Raw genomic sequence first — 19,881 nt, forward strand, 5'->3', positions numbered from 1 at the left:
TCCTATGTGGGACCTTATCAAATGCCTTCTGAAAATCAAGGTACGCTACATCCACTGGATCTCCCCCCCCCCCCCCCCCCCGTCTGACTTCCTGGTTACATCCTCGAAAAACTCCAATAGATTAGTCAAGCATGATTTACCCTTGGTAAATCCATGCTGGCTCGGCCCAATCCTATCACTGCAATCTAGATATGCCACTATTTCATCCTTAATAATGGACTCTAGCATCTTCCCCACCACCGATGTCAGGCTGACAGATCGATAGTTCTCTGTTTTCTCCCTCCCTCCTTTCTTAAAAAGTGGGATAACATTAGCCATTCTCCAATCCTCAGGAACTGATCCTGAATCTTTGGAAAATGATTACCAATGCATCCGCAATTTCCAGGGCCACCTCCTTTAGATGCAGACCATCTGGACCTGGGGATTTGTCAGCCTTCAGTCCCATCAGTCTACTCATCACCATTTCCTTCCTAATGTCAATCTGTTTCATTTCCTCTGTTACACTATGTCCTTGGCCCATCCATACATCTGGGAGATTGCTTGTGTCTTCCTTAATGAAGACAGATCTAAAGTACTCATTAAATTCTTCTGCCATTTCTCTCTTTCCCATAACAATTTCACCCAATTCATTCTTCAAGGGCCCAACAATGTTCTTAACTATCTTCTTTCTCTTCGCATACCTAAAAAAAAATGCTTTTGCTATCTTCCTTTATATTCCTGGCTAGCTTGCATTCGTACCTCATTTTTTCTCCCCATATTGCCTTTTTAGTTAAGTTCTGTTGTTCCTTAAAAACTTCCCAATCATCTGTCCTCCCACTTACCTTAGCTCTGTCATACTTCCTTTTTTTAAATGCTATGCAATCTCTGACTTCCTTTATCAACCACTGTGGCCCCTTTCCCCCCTTTGAATCCTTCCTTCTCTGGGGAATGAACTGATTTTGCACCTTGTGCATTATTCCCAAGAATACCTGCCATTGCTGTTCCACTGTCTTTGCTGCTAGGCTATCCATCCAGTCAACTTTGGCCAGCTCCACCCTCATGGCTCCATAGTTTCCCCTGTTCAACTGCAACACTGACACCTCCGAGCTGCCCTTATCAGAATCAGAATCAGACTTTAATCGCCAAGTACCTGTACACATACAAGGAATTTACTTCCGGCAGATGTTGTCTCTCTGCTCATAACAGATGATAAATATAAATGAAAATATAGATTATACATACAAGTAGTGCAATCCAAGTAATAGTTAGCCGACAGTTAACCAGCAGTTAACTGTTCAGCAAAGTGACTGCAGTAGGGAAAAAACTTCTCCAGTGCCTATTAGTCTTAGTCTGGAGGGATCTGAAGTGCCTACCAGACGGGAGCAGTTCAAACAGTCCGTGCGCAGAACTGCCGATAAAAACTTTTCATATTATGATCACTACCTCCTAATGGCTCCTTTACTTCAAGATCGCTTATCAAATCCTGTTCATTACATAACACTAAATCCAGAATAGCCTTGTCCCTGGTCAGCCCTCATACAAGCTGTTCCAAGAATGCATCCCTTAGGCACTCTACAAACTCCCTATCCTGTGGTCCAGCACCAACCTGATTCTCCCAGTTCACCTGCATGTTGAAATCCCCCATAACTACTGCAACATTACCTTTGCCACATGCCAATGTTAACTCCCTATTCAACTTGCACCCAATATCCATGCTACTGTTTGGTGGTCTGTAGACAACACCCATTTGGGTCCTTTTGCCCTTCCTGTTCCTCAGTTCTATCCACACAGACTCCATTTCTCCTGATCTTATGTCCCCCCTTGCAAAGGACTGAATCTCATTCCTCACCAACAGAGCCACCCCACCCCCTCTGCCCACATTTCTGTCCCTACAATAGCACGTATACCCTTGTACATTCATTTCCCAGGTCTGATCTCCCTGCAGCCATGTCTCCGTTATCCCAACAACATTCGCACCTGAGCTTCAAGCTCATCTGCCTTATTTCTGACACTTCGTGCATTCAGATATAGAATTTTTAGCCCATTTCTCCTCTCTCTGTTTGAATCGCTGCCTATTGTGCTTAACCCAGCTCCCCGAACTCCCATCGGGCTATACGCCCCTAGAATTTTGTTGTCTTTCCTAAATTTACTTATTCTTTCAACACATTTAACTCCATGTTCCATCAGACCATCCCTCTGTACATGTGTCCTCCTTGTCCCTTGTTCGGCCTTGCCTTTCTCTACTACCCACTTAATAATCCGGAACCGTGTAGTCCCCACCTGTCCTTTATTCTTCCTCTGCCTTTAGTGTGCCTTTCTGCTCGCATTTCAAAGACCAATGTGGGTCTCCTGGGCAATACTGAACTCCAAAATGAACTTTGGGCCTTCCTGGATAAACAGAAAGATTTGGGCTTTCTCAATTTTTGCTTTTTGCAAAGGAAATAATATGGAAAATAGAAGAACTTGACCACTTGACTGCAGTTTAATTCTTTGTTCTTACCTTCAAATCTCCCTAAAAGTAAAAAGTACAAGATTTGGTAGTGTTTTTGTATCACCACTTTGAGAAAATTGTTCTTCCCACAAACCTTACAACATCATAGCACAATTAATATAGTCCAATATTCTAATGTTTTACAGGAGCAGTATCAAACTAGGTTACTTAGCCAAATAAAAAGTTATTAGATTAGAGGATATACAGTGGCATGCAAAAGTTTGGGCACCCTGCATGGTCAATACTTAGTAACACCCCCTTTGGCAAGTATCACAGCTTGTAAACAAGATTTGTAGCCAGCTTGTTTACAATTCTTGTTTGAGAGGGGTTTCACCCATTCTTCCTTGCAAAACACTTCTAGTTCTGTGAGATTCTTGTGTAATCTTTAACTTTATACCTTTTGGAAATCAGTCCATCTTTTACTTGCTTAGCTATTCACAGTTACAGAAATTTTGACCAGGGGTGCCCAAACCTTTGCATGCCACTGTAGTTTAGGTTATATGGAACAACTTAAAGGAGAAGGGGAATCAGAGGATGCTGATATTTATGGCCAAAATAGTAGAAGGTACAAACATTTGTGATGGAATGAATGAAATTGGAGAAATGCTCTGTAGGAAGCTGGTCCTTCCAGACAAACCGCTTATGGAAGCACACTTGTTGAACGTTCATCATAGCCCAGAGAACCATTCTGTTCACCTTTGCCTTTTGCAGCAGAAATTGATATTGCACATTACCACAAATCAGACTGTGCTGATTTACTGAAGATACAGCAATAAGCAACTCGCTGCTAAACGATGGCTATAAATAGCTACCCACCAATCGAGCTGTTGAAATCCTGTCTCCACATGACAGACAGGGTTATGTTCCACTGTGAAAACAAGGGTCTCCTTTGGTGAGCTGTTAAACTCTGCACCTTTTTGTTTACATGTGTTTATTGAAAACAATCATGAATTCGTAAGATGTTAGTGTTAATTGTCATATCTGATAATAAAGTGACTAATATAACTGGGCCCAGAACACGCACTCTTACAGCTCGAGCATTCTTTTTATTTTACTTGTGTACAAGGAGAATGGCATGGCCCCAGTCACCCACACTGTTCTGAAGCTTGAACAGAAAACTGCTACTGTTTTGCAGAATTGACTTATCAGTTGTGGATATTGGTTACTGTAAATTGTATATGTTTGTATGTCTTACTCGCAAGATCCAGTGCCATTCACAAGAGGTGTTAAAGATAATTGAAATTTTAAGCACACAGCCAATGATATTTTGAAGTTAGAAAGGGTAATAGAGGCTTAGTTCTTGGGTACATTTCACATCCTTCTGTTATTAGACAGTCTTTGGAACCCCCTATGGGTGTAAAGGGAGACTTATGTTTTAAGAAGCAACACCCACAAATTACTGGAGGAACTCAGCCGGCCAGGCAACATTTATTGAAAAGAGTAAGAAGTCAACGTTTTGGACCCAACGTTCACAGTGGTACCAGTGAGGCACAATAACCGCCTGAATGTCATGTCCAAAAACAAAATGGATGTGTACTCAGTCTGCGGTTTCTCATGACAGTGTTCCTGCCCAGTTTCTTCGAGACCACCTGATTAAACTTTAACATGACAGGTATCTGTCCACCCTGCCCCACCAGCACCCAAGTAATAACCCTCCGTACACCCTTGTACTCTCATCTAGCAGCCCTACCTATGTTCACCGACTAACCTGCCAACATAATCAATTATTGCAGGAGCACAGGCCCCCCCCCCCCCCCCCCCGCCCGTCCTTGCCCTATTGATCCTCAGCACTCTAACCCCAAGCCAACCTTAGTCTGACTTACATTACTTGTTGATCAACATTATTACCTACCTGTGTAATCTCCACCCTCCTCACTACTTTCTCTAGTCCAAAGTCATCCATCGGGCACTGCTAATGACTATGAAACATAGGCCATTTGGTCCATCGATTTGACTTGACTCAGGAAACATATTTCCTCAAGGAGAGATGACTCTTGGAATTTTTAATGTTTCAATGTGATCATCTGTCATTCTTCTGCACTTGAAAGTTCATCTCTTCTTGCCTGGGTCCAATAAAATTGGAACAGTATGTCTCTTGTTCTCAGACACTAATGCTAAAAAGGTGAACATATCATTTGCCTTCCTAACTAAAAGCTTTACCTGCATGTTAACTTTGATTTATGTATATGCTTCCTGTGATCAATAAAATCCTTTCAATATCCCACCTTTTAAAAAATATAGTGGATTCTAGTTAATCGGGACACATCAGGACCAGTACATCTTGGCCCAACTAAGAAGCTGCCCCATTATCTGAAGTTTCATGGAAATAGTTAAAAAGATATAAAAAAGATAAACAAAAGAGTTGAGCTACATTTAACTGAGTAACAAATTATGTATATAAATATAGAAAATATTAGAACACTATCAATAGTACTAGAGTACTATAAAACTGTATTAGTTCCTAAATTTATTGACAGAGGAATTCATCCAGTGTACCTGAAAGCGGCCGCATTATTTTGCTTGATTGTAAATGAATAAAATCAGCACAAACACCTAGTACAGATAATGGACTTCTTTCATACAATGCATGGTAATTGCATCCTCCAAATCTTGACTTTCACTGTAACATTCCAGATAATTGTCAATACCTTCAAATTCTTCATAGTTCTTAACTTGTTGAAATAGTGAAATAGTTTCATTTTCATTCCCTACTATTTCTGGCATCTCCAACCCTCAATACTTGAAATGGCAGTGAGCAAGACAGTTCTGAGTCGTTGCTATTTATTTTTCACCAACTATCGGTGACAAAAATCATTGCTTTTTGAACACAAGCGCACACAACTGATGCTATTTAAAGCCCTTTGCTCTGACAATGGTGTAGTATTGTGTAATGGTGTAACAGCCACACAAGTCCACTTGTCTGATGCTAGAAACTGTTCAGCTATTTTCTCAGTTTTTGTTCTTTAAGAGTTGCCCAAAAAGCGAATGCCCTGATTAATCGGTGGCCCACTTAACTGGAATCCACTGTATTTTAACCATTTCTCCCAACGCTGGAAGGCCAGATCCTATCAGGTAAATGATGCAGGGTTGATTCAGTCAGAAGCATTAAGATTGCATTCACTCTACTGGAATCTGTACAATCCCCCTTGTTGAGTATAGAGATCAGAAAGTTACTTCCATCACTCAGTTTGCACCACTTGGTAATAAACTGCTGAAAGTTGCTTTACCACAAGTAGTAATTGAAGCAAAGTCAACTGGAAATAAACAATTGAAAAGCAGATCAAAGAGAATGGTGAAACAAAGCAAGGATACAAGCAGACGCTCCTCTGAATTGTCTCAAGCGTGAGAAGCTGTGTCTGCCTTTGATGTTGAAGTGAAATGATTGTGTAAATCTAGGGACAGTGCATAATGTTGAATTTCAAAAATCCCCGGGTTAAGGAAACTGGTGCCTTAACTTGAATAGTTCTTGATAAAGGGAGATGTGTGCTTTCAAAGACATTCTCTCCTCTAGCAAAATACTTGAATTGTGTGAAGGATCCAAACACAAAAACATTGCCCGGGATTCCGAAGGTTTGCACAGAACCTGAGTCTATGTCATTGCCATCCACTGTTATACTGGACGCTAACCTTGGAGCAAACCAAAGAAGGAAGTTTCAAAGGATCCTATTAAAAATTTAAAGAGTTAAAATGAAAGTATCTTTAAATAGGTCATGATATTTTAGTGCACTTGAGAGTGGCACCAAATGTGCAGCAAAAGCAGGCTTTCAGTATTAGACAATGTGTAGAGAGTGGGAGAATGTGGTCTCGTAACGTTTACTCAGCTTTGTGTTGATGAACTGAGGCTGTGGCCTGCTCCAGATGCAGCGATGTCTGACCCTCATGCCTTTTGTAAAACTTCAGTTGTGAAGCTATTTGCTTAGTCTTATTGCTTGCACAATTTGTTTTTTTTTTCTCTCTCTCTGGGCATTGGATTTGTCTTTTTTAAATGGGTTCTTTTGAGGTTTCTTTGTTGCATGGCTGCCTGTAAGAAGACAAATCTGAAGGTTGCATAACATATACATACTTTTGAATAGTACTGTATTGGAATCAGAATCATTAGAGAGACCAACACAGGGAACTAAACGTGAAAGATAATAACATTTTTGAAGTGTTTTAATGAAGTTGATTTGGATGTATGTGTAATTATATTTACTTTTTTAATAAGATGAGAAAATGAACAAAGATATTTTAAATCTGGAGGTCAGACCATTTAAATTAGTTGTTGTCAGAACATGGAGAGTGAGGGCAAGGCTGAGTTTATTGACCGTTCCCTTCAGGTGATGGTGTACTCAGTGTTTGCAGACGGCCATTTCCAGGCCGGCTCAGCACCGGGACTTCAGAGTGAAGGCTCCCAAGTTTGAGTCCATTTGGCTCCAAAAACCTGGAGAGGGATGGGCTCCACCAGGTTTCAGATGCCCAAGACACGCTGTACAATGAGCAATCACCAAAAAGATCGGTGCAAAAAGCTTGTCAAGATGGTGCCCTGACGAGTTAAGGGCATTCATTCTCATTCATTCATTCATTCCTTCTCCCTCCCTCTTCAATATGCCGACTAGTGTTAAGCACATACATTGCATTACTGTGACGCTCTTTTCTGATTCCAGGGGCTGGTGCCGACTTTGTGATGTTAGGAGGGATGCTTGCAGGTCATGACCAGTGTGCTGGGGAAGTCATCGAGAAGGACGGTAAAAAGATGAAACTCTTTTATGGAATGAGCTCTGATACAGCCATGAAGAAACACGCTGGAGGTGTGGCAGAATACAGGTGACATTCTAATGTTGTTTTCATAAGGGTTCTGAGCACTGTATTTTAACTTATAAAGATTAGGTTTTTTAGTGGAGCAGTGGATGGGAGAGCAGGCTAATTTATGATCACCAGCAATGATTTTCCCACTGGGGATTCCTCCAGGTTTCAGCTGATTTCAGAAGTTATATCTCCCCTCTCGCTCTGAAACGGAGACATCTCTTTCTCCCTTATTAGGGAGGGAGAGCCTGAGGTATGTCGAATACTGGGATGAACAAGTAGTCTTTGGAGAACTGCAAGTCTGTGTCTTTGCTGTTACCTTGCTCACGCTTGAGTGCTCAGTGGTGGGTGCCGATGCTTTTTTGCCAATGGGGGAGGGGGGGGTTGTTGGTTTGCTACCGCTTATGCACAGCATAAGGGAGGGGAGCTGGGGGGGGTCTTTGGGGTTCTAACATTTAACTGTCATTCATTCTTTGGGGGCACTCCTCTTCGTGGATGGTTGCGAAGAAAAAGCATTTCAGGATGTATATTGTATACATTAGTCTGATATTAAATGTACCTTTGAAGCCGTGAGCTGGCTGCTTATTTTCTGCAGAGTCCTGGCAACTGGTGGCTGTGTTCTCTGGTCACCCAGCTAATGAAAAGCTTTCTGAAAAGATTCAGGAGGATATTGCTGGGACTGCAGTTGCAAGGATAGGTTGGAAACATGAGAGAATTTGCAGACACTGGAAATCAGAGCAACACACACAAAATGCTGGAGGATCTCAGCAGGCCAGGCAGCATCAATGGAAAAAGAGTACCATGGACATTTTGGGCTGAGACCCTTCATCAGGACTGGGGATAAAAGATGAGGAGTCAGAGTAAGAAATGAGTTGGAGAGGAGGAAGAATCACAAGGTGACAGGTGAAACCGGGGTGGGGGGGGGGGGAGAGGAGGGGCGAACTAAAGAACTGAGATGTTGATTGGTGAAAGAGATACAGGGCTGGAGAAGAGGGAATCTAATGGAGGGCAGAAGGCCTTGGTAGAAAACGGGAGGAGCAGCAGAGGGAGGCAATGGGCAGGCAAGAAGTTAATGCGAGAGAGGGAAAAGGAGAGGGAGGGAAGTGGTCATTACCAGAAGTTTGAGAAATTGGCGTTCATGCCATCAGGTTGGAGGCTACCCAAACAGAATATAAGTTGTTGTCCCTCCAACCTGAGTGTGGCCTCGCCGTGACAGTGGAGGAGGCCATGGATGGACATGTCAGAATGGGAAGTGGAATTAAAATGGGTGACCACTGGGAGATCCTGATTTTCCTGGCGGATTGAGTGTAGGTGCTTGACAAAGTGGCCTCCCAATCTCACTGCTAAGAATAGGTTGGAATTCTTCTTCTCCAGAGGGGTGACCATATGGAGAGATACACCTGTGCACCTGCTTGTTAATGCAAATACTCAGTCAGCCAATCACGTGGCAGCAATTCAATGCATAAAAGCATGCAGACATGGTCAAGAGGCTCAGTTGTTGGTCAGACCAAACATCAGAATGGGGGAAGAAATGTGATGTAAATAACTTTGACTGTGGAATAATTGTTGGTTCCAGATGGGATGGTTTGATTTTCTCAGAAAATGCTGATTTCACACTCAGCAGTCTCTACAGAGAATGGTGCGATAAACAAAAAAAAAATCCACTGAGTGGCAGTTCAGTGGGGAAAAATGTCTTGTTAATGAGAAAGGTCAGCAGAGAATGGTCAGACTGGTTCAAGCTGACAGGAACGCGACAGTAACTTAGATAACAATCACAGTGTACAGAAGAGCATCTCTGAATGCATATGTTGAACCTACAGCAGCAGAGGACCATTAACATACACTCAGTGGCCACTTTGGTAGGTACAGGAGGTAGTAATCATGAGATGAATGGTCATGGTCTTGTTCTCAGGGTCAGGTAGTCTAAAACTAGAGGTCTTTGGTTTAAGGTGAGGGGGGAAAGGTTTAAAAGGGATCTAAGGGACAATTTTTTCCATACAGTTTGGTGGGTACATGGAACACGTTGCCAGAGGAAGTGGTGGAGGCAGGTATAATTCCAACATTTGGACAGACACATAGATAGAGATGGTTTAGATACAGGGGTATTTTACAGCCGGGGTCCCTGGGCACCAGGTTAGGATATGGACCAAATGCAATTAAATGGCACTAGTTCAGGTGGAAGTGAGATAAAGGTCCTGTTTCCATGCTGTTTAATTCAAGATCAAGTTTATTGTCATACATACAAGTACATGTGTGCACTTGCAGTAAAAACTTAATTGTGAAAGATAGTAAAATTGTATAGAAAATAGGGCACTCCATTCGACACCCTTTGAGGCAGATTAAACTATTAAACTAGTGTGCCCCAACTAATAAGGCAAACCACATTCCTCTGCATGTCAGTTTCTCCCATTCCTCCAGCTCCCTCCCACCTCATCACTCACGTCCCCTGCAGCTGTAGTGAATGGCAGTCTTTAATTGTTGGCTAGATTGGGGCCTTGGGCCAAGCGGAGTATTGAGGCTGTGTATCTGCCTTGCCATAATGGTGTCCCCCATGGAGGAGGGGATTGGTTTTACGTTTATTTTGCCGTCAGTGGGAAGCAGACCATTCTTTCCATTGTCTGTAATACACTTGCCAGTGGGTTCTTCCCAGCATGGCTTTTAGGGCAGGTTTCACTACAAGAAAATCATTAGTGTGCCTCAGCTTGATCCTGTACAAGGCAACCACTTCCCTTTGAAATATGGGACTATTGGTGTTGTCTGTGCTTTTAAACAACTGATTAACTTCCTAAAGGACTTGATGTTTGATTTACCTGCCACCAGCTCCAGTAGCTCGGAACAGAATGGTTGTGTGGAAACTGAGCTTGTAAACAGGAGCTGGAAGGATGCCGCCGAGGCTGAGGGGAGATCTGATCAAAGTTTATAAATAGAGACAGTAAACATCCATTATCCTTTTCCCTGGGTTGGTGTATGTAATACTAGAGGGCATGTACTTAGAAACGCCACGGCACTTTACTGCACTTAAGAGAGTGGCAACAAGCGTGCTGCAAATACAGGCCTTTAACTATCAGTAAATGTGGGATAGTGGGGGGAGTAAGTGCAATGGAGGACAGCTTCTTTTAAAACAGAGTGGTGGGTGGCTGGAATGCACGGTCAGGAGTGGTGATGGAGGCAAATACAACAGATGCATTGAAGAGGCCCTACAAAGACACATGAATGTGCAGAGAATAGAGGGATATGGGCATTGTTTAAGCAGAAAGGATTAGTTTAGTTAGATATTTAATTACTAGTTTAATTAGTTCTGCACAACAGCAAGGGCCAAAGGGCCTGTTCACTGTACTGTTGTTTTATGTTCTTGTACCCAGAGGCATCAGTGTCTCCTTAGCTCCACCTAGTGGTTTAAATACAGAGCTTCTTTCAAAATATACCTTATTCAAAAGTTGAGTTTAAGACTACAGAGACCAGACTAAACTTTGATACATAAGATTTAATTTTAACCTGATAAACCTACCCATAAGTGTACTTAACAGTGAATTTGCAGAACAATTATTCATAAATAATTGTTTAAAGAATACTCTATACCACATATGAGATCCAGAAGGTCCAGGGTATACGTACTACATTCCTCAATTTATTCAGTACAACTTTGCTGCATGTCTATTCTTAAACGCCCTCGTGCAATAACCTACAATTTAGTATCATCGATCCCAGTGCAAAAGCTCTCTGTAGCCAGCACGAGCACCAAATTCTTTAACAGTTGTTAATAACTTGGTTAATTTTAAGACCAAAGATAAGGAGGAGAAATGGCCATTTGGACCATCAAGTCTGCTCCAGCATTTCTTCATGGGTGACCCAGCTTTCCTGTCAGCCCCAATTTCCTGCCTTCACCCCTGTCCTGAGGCATTTACAAACAAGTGGATAATTAGGAAGAGGGTAGGATCATTCCAGGATAAAGGAGGAAATTTATGCTTGGGGTCAGAAGGTGCACCTGGCACTAAACAGTACTGCATCAGTATCTACCAAGGGTAAGTTTGCACATGACACTAGAATAGGTGGACAGTGAAGGTTATCAAAAATTACAGGGGATCTTGATCAGCAGAGGACTGGCAAAATAAAGTTTAGTTTGGATAAGTGCATTGGGTTGCATTTTGAAAAGTCAAATCCAGGTTGGACTTTCATAGTGAATGGCAGACCCCTGCGGAGAGGGCTGTAAAGTGGAATCACGGGTATACAGGGTGTTGAAGAATGGCTCTGACACACTGGCTTTCAAAAGTAACAGCATTCAGTATAAAAGTCAGATGATCAAAATGCAATTGTACAGGACGCTGGTGATGCTGTATGGAGTATTGTGCTCAGTTATGGCCCCCCCCCGCTTTAGGAAACATGTTATTGAAGTCGAATGAATGCAGAAAAGATTTTACAAGCATGCTGCCAGGACTTGAGGGATTAAGTTATAGGAAGAGGTTCTTCAACAGGTTAGGATTTAATTCCTTCGCCTAGGAGGCTGAGGTGAAATTATAGTGATGTATAAAATCATGAGGGGTATGTTTAGGGTGAGAGGAGAACGATTTCATAGGAACTCGGGCAACTCACTCATATAGGAACTCGAGGGGCAACTCACTCATAGTGTGTTTATGGAACAAGTTTTGGCAGGTACAATAATAAATTTTAAAAGACAGTTGGATGGGTGCCTGACTTGGAAAAGTTTAGGTTATGTGTCAAATGGGATCAGCTTGGACAGTGCATTGCGTTGGGCCCGTACTATGCTGCATGATTCTGACTTTAACTCTGCTGCACTTTGGGAGGTGGTGTAAGGGGAAAGTATACAGTTAATGTTAGGATCCTTAACTACATTGATGTAAAGAGGGATTGTAAGGTCCAATACATACATACCTTCCATGAAGTGGTAACACAAGTGGATAGTAGTAAAGATTGTGTATGACATGCTTAACAGTCGAAGCATAAATATGAGACAAAAAAAATCATGTTCCACCTGTATAAAAAATTGTTTAGGCTGCACAGGAGGAGGAAACCGGAGTCCAGGAGCCAGTCCTCATTGGAGGATCAGAGGTGGACAGGGTCAGCAACTTTAAATTCCTCAGCATTATCATTTCGGAGGATCTGTTCTGGGCCCAGCACGTAAATGTAATCATGAAGAAAGCATGGCAGTTCCTCTACTTCCTTAGGAGTTTGCAAAGATTCAGCATTGACAAACTTCTACAGATGAGTGGTGGAGAGTATATTGACTGGCTCCATCACAGCCTGGTATGGAAACACCAACTCCCTTAAATGGAAAATTCTGAAGAAAGTATTGGATACAGCCCAATCCTTCATGGGTAAAACCATCCCCACCATTGAGCATGTCTACATGAAGGACTGACGCAGGGAATTATCATCCATAATCAGGGACCCCCCCATCATCCCATCTCACTGCTGCCATCAAGAGGAAGGTACAGGAATATCAGGAGTCATACCTCCAGGTTCAGGAACAGTTGTTACCCTTCAACCAACAGACTCTTGAACTGGACTATTCACTTGCCCCATCATTGAAATGTTCCCACAAACTCTGGGCTCACTTTCAAGGACTCTTCATCTCATGTCATCAATATTTTTTGCCATTTATTCATTATTATTATTTATTTTTGTAGTTGCACTGTTTCTTGTCTTTTGTACTGTGGGCGAATGCCTAAGTTGGTGCGGTCTTTCATTTGTTCTATTGTGATTTATTGAGTTTGCCCACAAGAAAATGAATCTCAGGGTTGTAAATGGTGTCATATATGTACTTTAATAAATGAACTTGAAGTATTGTTCTGGTTACATCATTTAGAGGAAGGTTGTGCAAGCTTTGGTAGACATTTACTACAATGCTTCCTGGATGAAAAGGCAGTCAGGAGATAGACAAATTTGGATTGTTTTCTCTAGAGCGCCAGAGGCTAAGGGAGATTTTGAATGGCATAAATATGGTAGACAGTTGGAATTTCTTTTGCCAGTGTACAAATGTTCAAAACTGCTGGTATAGGTTTGAGGTATGAGGGGGCAAGTTTCATTTCACAGCGAGCAGGAGTTTTGGTGGAAGCAGGTGCAATTCTGGCATTTAAAAGGTTTTTAAGACAGGAACGAACATGCAGAAATTGGAGGGATATGGATCATGTACAGGTAGAAGGGGTTAGTTTCATGTGGTATCATATGCAGCACAGACATTGTGAGCCTGTTTCTCTGCTGTACTTTTCCAAAGTTTTATCCACTGTATAGCATAAGTGACAATCTCCTTCAGTTTGGGGCATAGGATTAGAGAGAGATACAGATGGAAAACAGATTCTTTGGCGCGCCAGAATGATAAAAACAAACTGTCAGAGGAATTCAGGAGGTCAAAGAGCGTCTTTATTGGGAAATAAACAGTTGGTGTGAAGTCCAAATGAAGGCTCTCAACCCAAGATAATAACTATCCATTTGCTTCTACACACAATGCCTGATTTGTTCAGTTTGTCTTTTGATCCAGATTCCAGCGCCTGTAGCCTCTGGTGTCTCCATGGCTCTTAAATTGGGTCAGGAAGCAGGAAAAGGCGAATAGGAGAAGCAAGTGCTCACCTTCTGGTTCTTTAGACAGAAGGTTATCAGTGGCTTTTCCAGGTCTTTAGCTGAAAGGCATTATTGCCTGTGCACATTTACAAAACCATTGTTTCAATTCATGGGAAGATTTATTTTGGCAATTACAAAAATAGCTGTAAAGTTGGAGATGTATACAATTAATTCCAAGTGAATTTTTCACACCTGTGCTTCTCCTACAACAGAGTGAATTCCTCTTTCTTTTCTATACAGGGCCTCAGAAGGCAGAACAGTGGAAGTTCCATATAAAGGAGATGTGGAGAACACAATCCTTGATATTTTAGGTGGTTTACGCTCTACTTGCACCTATGTCGGAGCTGCCAAACTAAAGGAACTGAGCCGGAGGACAACATTCATCCGAGTCACACAGCAGTTTAACCAAATGTTCTCTTAGCCTGGGCTGCAATGGTGAACTAACCAGAGGTTTAATGTGCTGTGGTGTCTCATTCAACATATTATAGTTGAACATAATCTTTACACTTGCATAGTACATCAATATTTTCCATTAAAAAGTTATTAATTGCCTCCAAGACCTTAAACTTATCGAGCTGGACTTCCATAACTATTCCACAGTACAATTAAAAATGAGAAGCAATTCTTCACTGAAGGTGATATCCTGAGATAAAAATCTGTTTAAAAAAAAGACTCTCTGATATCACCCCTTATACTTACCTCAAATCACCTTAAAATTTTCCAAATAGTTATTAAAAATTCACATGGGGAAATTAAAAAATAATTCTAACTGGACTTTATGGAGAATACAACTATAAATGCTAGAAGACCAATTTCAAGCATGATTTTAACTGTGTAAATTCTTTAGTGTTTGTATTATTCAAGAATATGAAATAAAAATGATATACTTGAAACTGATCGTTCAATTGTAATTAGTTGCATCTCATCAGTGGGAACTTGCATATATTACGGGTCTGTGAGAGAGAGTAGATAGTACAGACTCTTGGGCTTCCAGTGGGTATGGGTATTGATTATAACCAATGTTCTGTTGACAAACTCTGCCATCTTCAGGGGAGATGGCAGAGTTGGCATTGAAACATCGATTATAATCAATACCTGCACCCAGCTGGAAGCCAGAGAAGAGTTAATTTGTATTATACGCCAAAAATACATGGATCCATTTTCAGAGTAGACAGTAATTAAATGAAGAGGATTTTACATTAGCTAGTGCTTTTCAGAACATGCAAGGTGTCAGTTTTTTTGAATTGATAGCCTTCTTTTCATATGCATAAACAATGAAATATCTTTCCAAGTTTCTGAAATAGGTAACAATAAATGTAGAAATGTGGTACAATTAAATTATTATGCAACCAAAGACCAGTAACCAAAATCGGTGAACTCCCTCATCAGCCACTGAAATGGCTGCTTATCTTTATACGAAGAGACTAAAATCTGATTAGCTACATGCTACCTGTTTGTAAAATTCTAAACCTGCGATGGTTTCAGCAATGATTGGGGTTATCTAGCCACTTTGAAAAATGTATCATGCCCTATTAAGCAGTTCCACTCCAAGTTATCTCCTGCCGCTGCCTGTATAAGTTTATACATTCTCCCTGTGACCGTGTGGGTTTCCTCCCACATTCCAAAGATATACCTGTTGGTAGGAGAATTGGTCATTGTAAATTGTCCCATGATTACGCTCAGGTTAAATCATGGGATAACTAGGAGACATGGCCTTAAGGGCCTATTCTGCACTGTGTCTCAATAAATAAATATTTTGTGTTGTAAGCAAATAACCCCACTAAAGAGTCTCTTACATGTCTCTACCACCACCCCTAGCAGTGTGTTCCGTGTACTTAACACTCTGTAAAAAAAAACCTATCTCTGACATCACCCTTATACTTACCTCAAATCACCTTGAAATTTTCCCCTCTTGTACTAGCCATTGCTACCCTGGAGAAAAAGGGGTTGGGATTTATGCCTCTTCTCATCTTATACACATCTATTCAGTTGCCCTTCATCCTCCTTCGCTCCAAAGAGAAAAGCCCTAGCTTGCTCAACTTTTCTGTATAAGATACATTCTATAATCCAGGAAACATTCTGGTAAATCTCCTCTGCATCCTTTCCAAAGTTTCTGCACCCTTCCTGAATATAACAGTCTTAAGTTGGTCTAACCAGTGCTTCAAAGTTCAAATTAATCTTATTATCAAAGTATGTTATTGTTACTATCTTGAGATTCACTTTCTTGCAGGCATATACAGGAAAATAGAAAAATTCAATAGAATTTTGTGGGGAAAAAACTATACATAAACAAAGACAAACACCAGCGTGCAAAATTCAAAGTGCAAATAAAAATAATAACGAGAACATGAGTTGTAAAGAGTCCTTAAAAGTGTCAATTAAATTGTGGAATAATTGTTGAGGTGAGTGTTCCTCCAGCGGATTGTTTGTCAATATTTTTGACAATATTGGGCCAAAGATTGTTTGTCAATTGTAATTCTGATTACAATTCAATACCATGAATATTAAAGTAACTCTTCTCCTAAGGACACATTCAGCTTGCATAGACAATGATTTGACTGTCTGATCCCAAATTGCTAAGTGAGTTGGTACAAAGTCTGGTCATAAATTATATGGACTATGTAAGGGTAGTTTAAATAATTTATGAACATTGGCATAAATATTACAAATGGCCAACATTACTACAGCCTGACCCAAATATGGATTTCAAGGGCATAGTTCTTTCATTATCATTATCTGGACATACCATCAACAGGCTGACTAAAACTGAACTTAAAAGGAATTGAGGAGTGAATTCTTCTCTGGCAGCATAACCAGCATCAAGGAAAATTGCAGTATTTCATTATCTAAGAAAAAGGCTGGCATAAATTGCCCAGTCTAATTGAGGTCATGGTGAGCTGCCTCTTTGACTGTTGCAGTCCATGTGTTAAATGCTTGTAAATAGGAAGGTCTTAAGTTTCTGTTCCATTGGCAGAAAAATAACTGCCTAAATCAGGATCCTCTGAGAGGACCATGACCTCGTGTGCCTCAAAGACCTGGAGAGCTATGCTGGCTGAAGTCTCAGCTTTATGCTTTAGCTTTCGGTAGGGTTACGCATGCCAAACAGATCAAAGGGTAGAGGCCAGATTAATAGTGGTCCACTGATCCTCCACGTTCAGGGGTTCAACTCGGGGGATAACAACCCTGACTAGTCCAACAAAATTGTTACGGGAACAGCAATGAAGAATCTTTCTACATCTGAGTGCAACGGTATTACTGAGGCTCTACCCAGAACTTGCATGACTGACAGTAAACTGAGAGGAAGCCACCGTAATAATGAAGTTATGAAGGTTACCAGAGATGGAGGACCTTCATTGCTGCCACAAACACCAGCAGCAAAACGGGCAAATGAAGTCAGAATGTGCGCGACTTGGAGGGAAGCTTAAAGGTTCCGCCACTCCCTTCTCCCTCAGTCTTCAAAGCTAGTAGAAACTGCAGGGGGAAGAGGTGTTGCTGAAGAAGACTGAGGGTTGTTGAGGTGCTGCAGTCACAGTATGTGGCTGGGATGGCAATTTTATGCCAGTCTTATCTACTGTACATTTTACTATAAAACAACCTGCTAGGGAGGCCATCCCAGACCTCATGGCTATAGAAAACTTGGCTGATATTCAGGCATAGACTGAGAAATGGAAGCAGTGCATTCAGTGGCAATCATCTCCAACATTCTAAGCACCACTACTATCCTTGATATTCAATTATATTACTGGTGAAACTTGTGTCAATGTATCTTGAGAGGATCAGTACTGACAAGGAACGTAACCAGACCAAGCAATGTTAATTGCAAGTAAACACTTCAATTAGTAGAGTATGCTGGCTGGTGGTGTAGTGGCATCAGCACTGGACTAAAAGGCAGATGGTGCTGAGTTCAAACCCAGCTGGGTCCCAACCTGGACAGCGGCAGCATTTGCGCAGAAGAAAAGCCTGGCAATCTACTTCAGTATCTTGCCATGAAAACCCAATGAACCTTGGGACTCTATGGTCCATGAGGTCACTAAGAGTCGGATTCGACTTAACAATGAAACAACAGCAAATGAGAACAGTTCAGTGATTAGGTACCCTGGAGCAAATTACTCATCTTCAAAATCTACAAAGCTTTTCACCATTTACACTATAAATTTTATAGGGTAAATCAGGAGTACTCACCAGATGAAGGGTCATATTCCGAGATGTTTACTGTCCATTTCTCTCTATAGGTGCTGCCTGATAATCTGAATTTCCCCAGCAGGAATACTCACCGCATGCTTTGAAGAGTGGTGTTCTAATAACACTCAAGACCTTGACGTCCAGGATAAACTGCCTATTAGGGACGGCATTGCAACCTCATCCCCCAAACTCCCACTGCTGATGTGCTGAGTTTGCAGAAAATATCCTCTACCAAATGCAATGCAGCTCTTCAGCTCACCTTCTTTGGCAGGACCTCCCAAACCTGCAAACTTGACTGGACAGATGGCCAAGGCAGCAGATGAAATGGTATGGTGTAAAGTCACATTCATCCTGACTTGGGTATACGTCACCATTCAGTGGGTCAGAAACCTGGACATCAGTACTTATAACAGCATTCGACACAGACAATAAAAGCAGAAATTGGCACCAATACTTTATAGTTTATCAATTTGGATAGGAACTTATGCTAATCTTGCTAGCATCACTCACATCCGGGTAATTGTTACAGGCAGTTCCGTTAAAATGCATTTTCATTATTTGCACTGGCTATAATGCGATCAAAGAATGCAATTTGTATTACATGGGCTGTACTGTTTTTTTGCGTGATCGTGGTCAGGAATACCATGAATCTGTGGAAACACAAAGGACACCAATTACTGAAATTTGGGGCAACACACAAAGCTGGAGGAACTCAGTAGGTCAGGTAGCATCTATGGAGAAAAGTGGACAAGTCATACTTTGGGTTGAAATCCTTCATCTGGATTGAAAGAAAGAGGGGAGATAGCCAGTATAAACAGGTGGAAGGAAAAGGTGTAATTTATTCTAGGTAAGTGGTTCCCAAAGTAGGTGATATTGCCCCCCCCCCCGAAGCAGTGGGAGTTTATAAAGGGGCGATAAGACGGGACAGTGAGAGGGTGCTTGGTCGCTGAGGGATTACAAGCTTAATTTAATAAATTAATTACTTATTATAAGCATTTTATCTTCAGTGCCTCATAATTGGTAACAATGATCACATAATTACTTCATCACTTGCTAACCTAACATTCCCTTAGACTTTGCTTGAAATGGTTAATAGTTGTTGAAATGTAATGTGACACTTCTGTATTTAGCATACTATGAGAAATCTGGACTGAAGAAATCATCTTATTTCTGGGCCCGGCCAGATACAATGATGCAATTTCTGTGAATTAGGGTATGCTGTTCAATGGGCTTTGCTCTTTCAAATGGTCTTAACAGCCTACTGCCCAAACAAGATATCACTGCCCCCTTTATGTACCTTCAGGCAGAGTCAAGTTTTGCCTGAGCTATGATGATATAACCTTTCCCTTTATTGATCACAGCATTTAATTGAGGCATCCACTAGTCTCGCGAGACCATGGATCTGCGCCTGGAACTCTCCAGGGTGCAGACCTGGACAAGGTTGTATGGAAGAGCAGCAGTTGCCAATGCAGAGAGTCTCCCCTCTCCACGCCACTGACGGACGTTGTCCAAGGGCCGATACAGCTCGGCACCAGGAGTTGCCAGAGTGAGCTCCTCAGGGTTTACTCCCGAAGCCCTTCTCATGAGTGGGTATGGCCGCAAGGCAGCAGAGGTTTGAAATCAGAATCTTCCCTCTCTTAGATGGACTGCCTTCCCAGGCTGACGAGCTCCAACTACGCGAAGCACTGGTTTTAAGGCACCAGGACCCGCCTTCACCCCTTCTCCTGTCAGTAGAAATAGTTCCGCCGGGCCTAGAGGCCAAGCCTCACGAGAAGGCCAGGAGTTGGATTTGGTTGTCAGAGGCTATTTGAGGTGCATGCCATGAGGGGCACTTTTTGGTAGTGGAAGCTTGTCCCCACTACCACTCCTCG

The 19,881-nt window shown here is 41.8% G+C and overlaps 1 protein-coding gene across 1 annotated transcript in view; it reads left to right on the top strand.

Annotated features, from left to right (window-relative positions):
* Nucleotides 1-14,721, top strand: part of LOC132378550 (GMP reductase 1) — an 88,405-nt gene extending 73,684 nt beyond the window's left edge. The window contains exons 8-9 of the mRNA XM_059945535.1: nt 7,114-7,273; nt 14,069-14,721. Coding sequence (XP_059801518.1) covers nt 7,114-7,273; nt 14,069-14,249 — 341 coding nt within the window. The 3' untranslated portion in view covers nt 14,250-14,721. The remainder of the gene's footprint in view (nt 1-7,113; nt 7,274-14,068) is intronic.
* The last annotated feature ends 5,160 nt before the right edge of the window (nt 14,722-19,881 follow it).

This window comes from Hypanus sabinus, chromosome 20 (genome assembly GCF_030144855.1).
Source record: "Hypanus sabinus isolate sHypSab1 chromosome 20, sHypSab1.hap1, whole genome shotgun sequence".
NCBI classification, from domain to species: domain Eukaryota; kingdom Metazoa; phylum Chordata; class Chondrichthyes; order Myliobatiformes; family Dasyatidae; genus Hypanus; species Hypanus sabinus.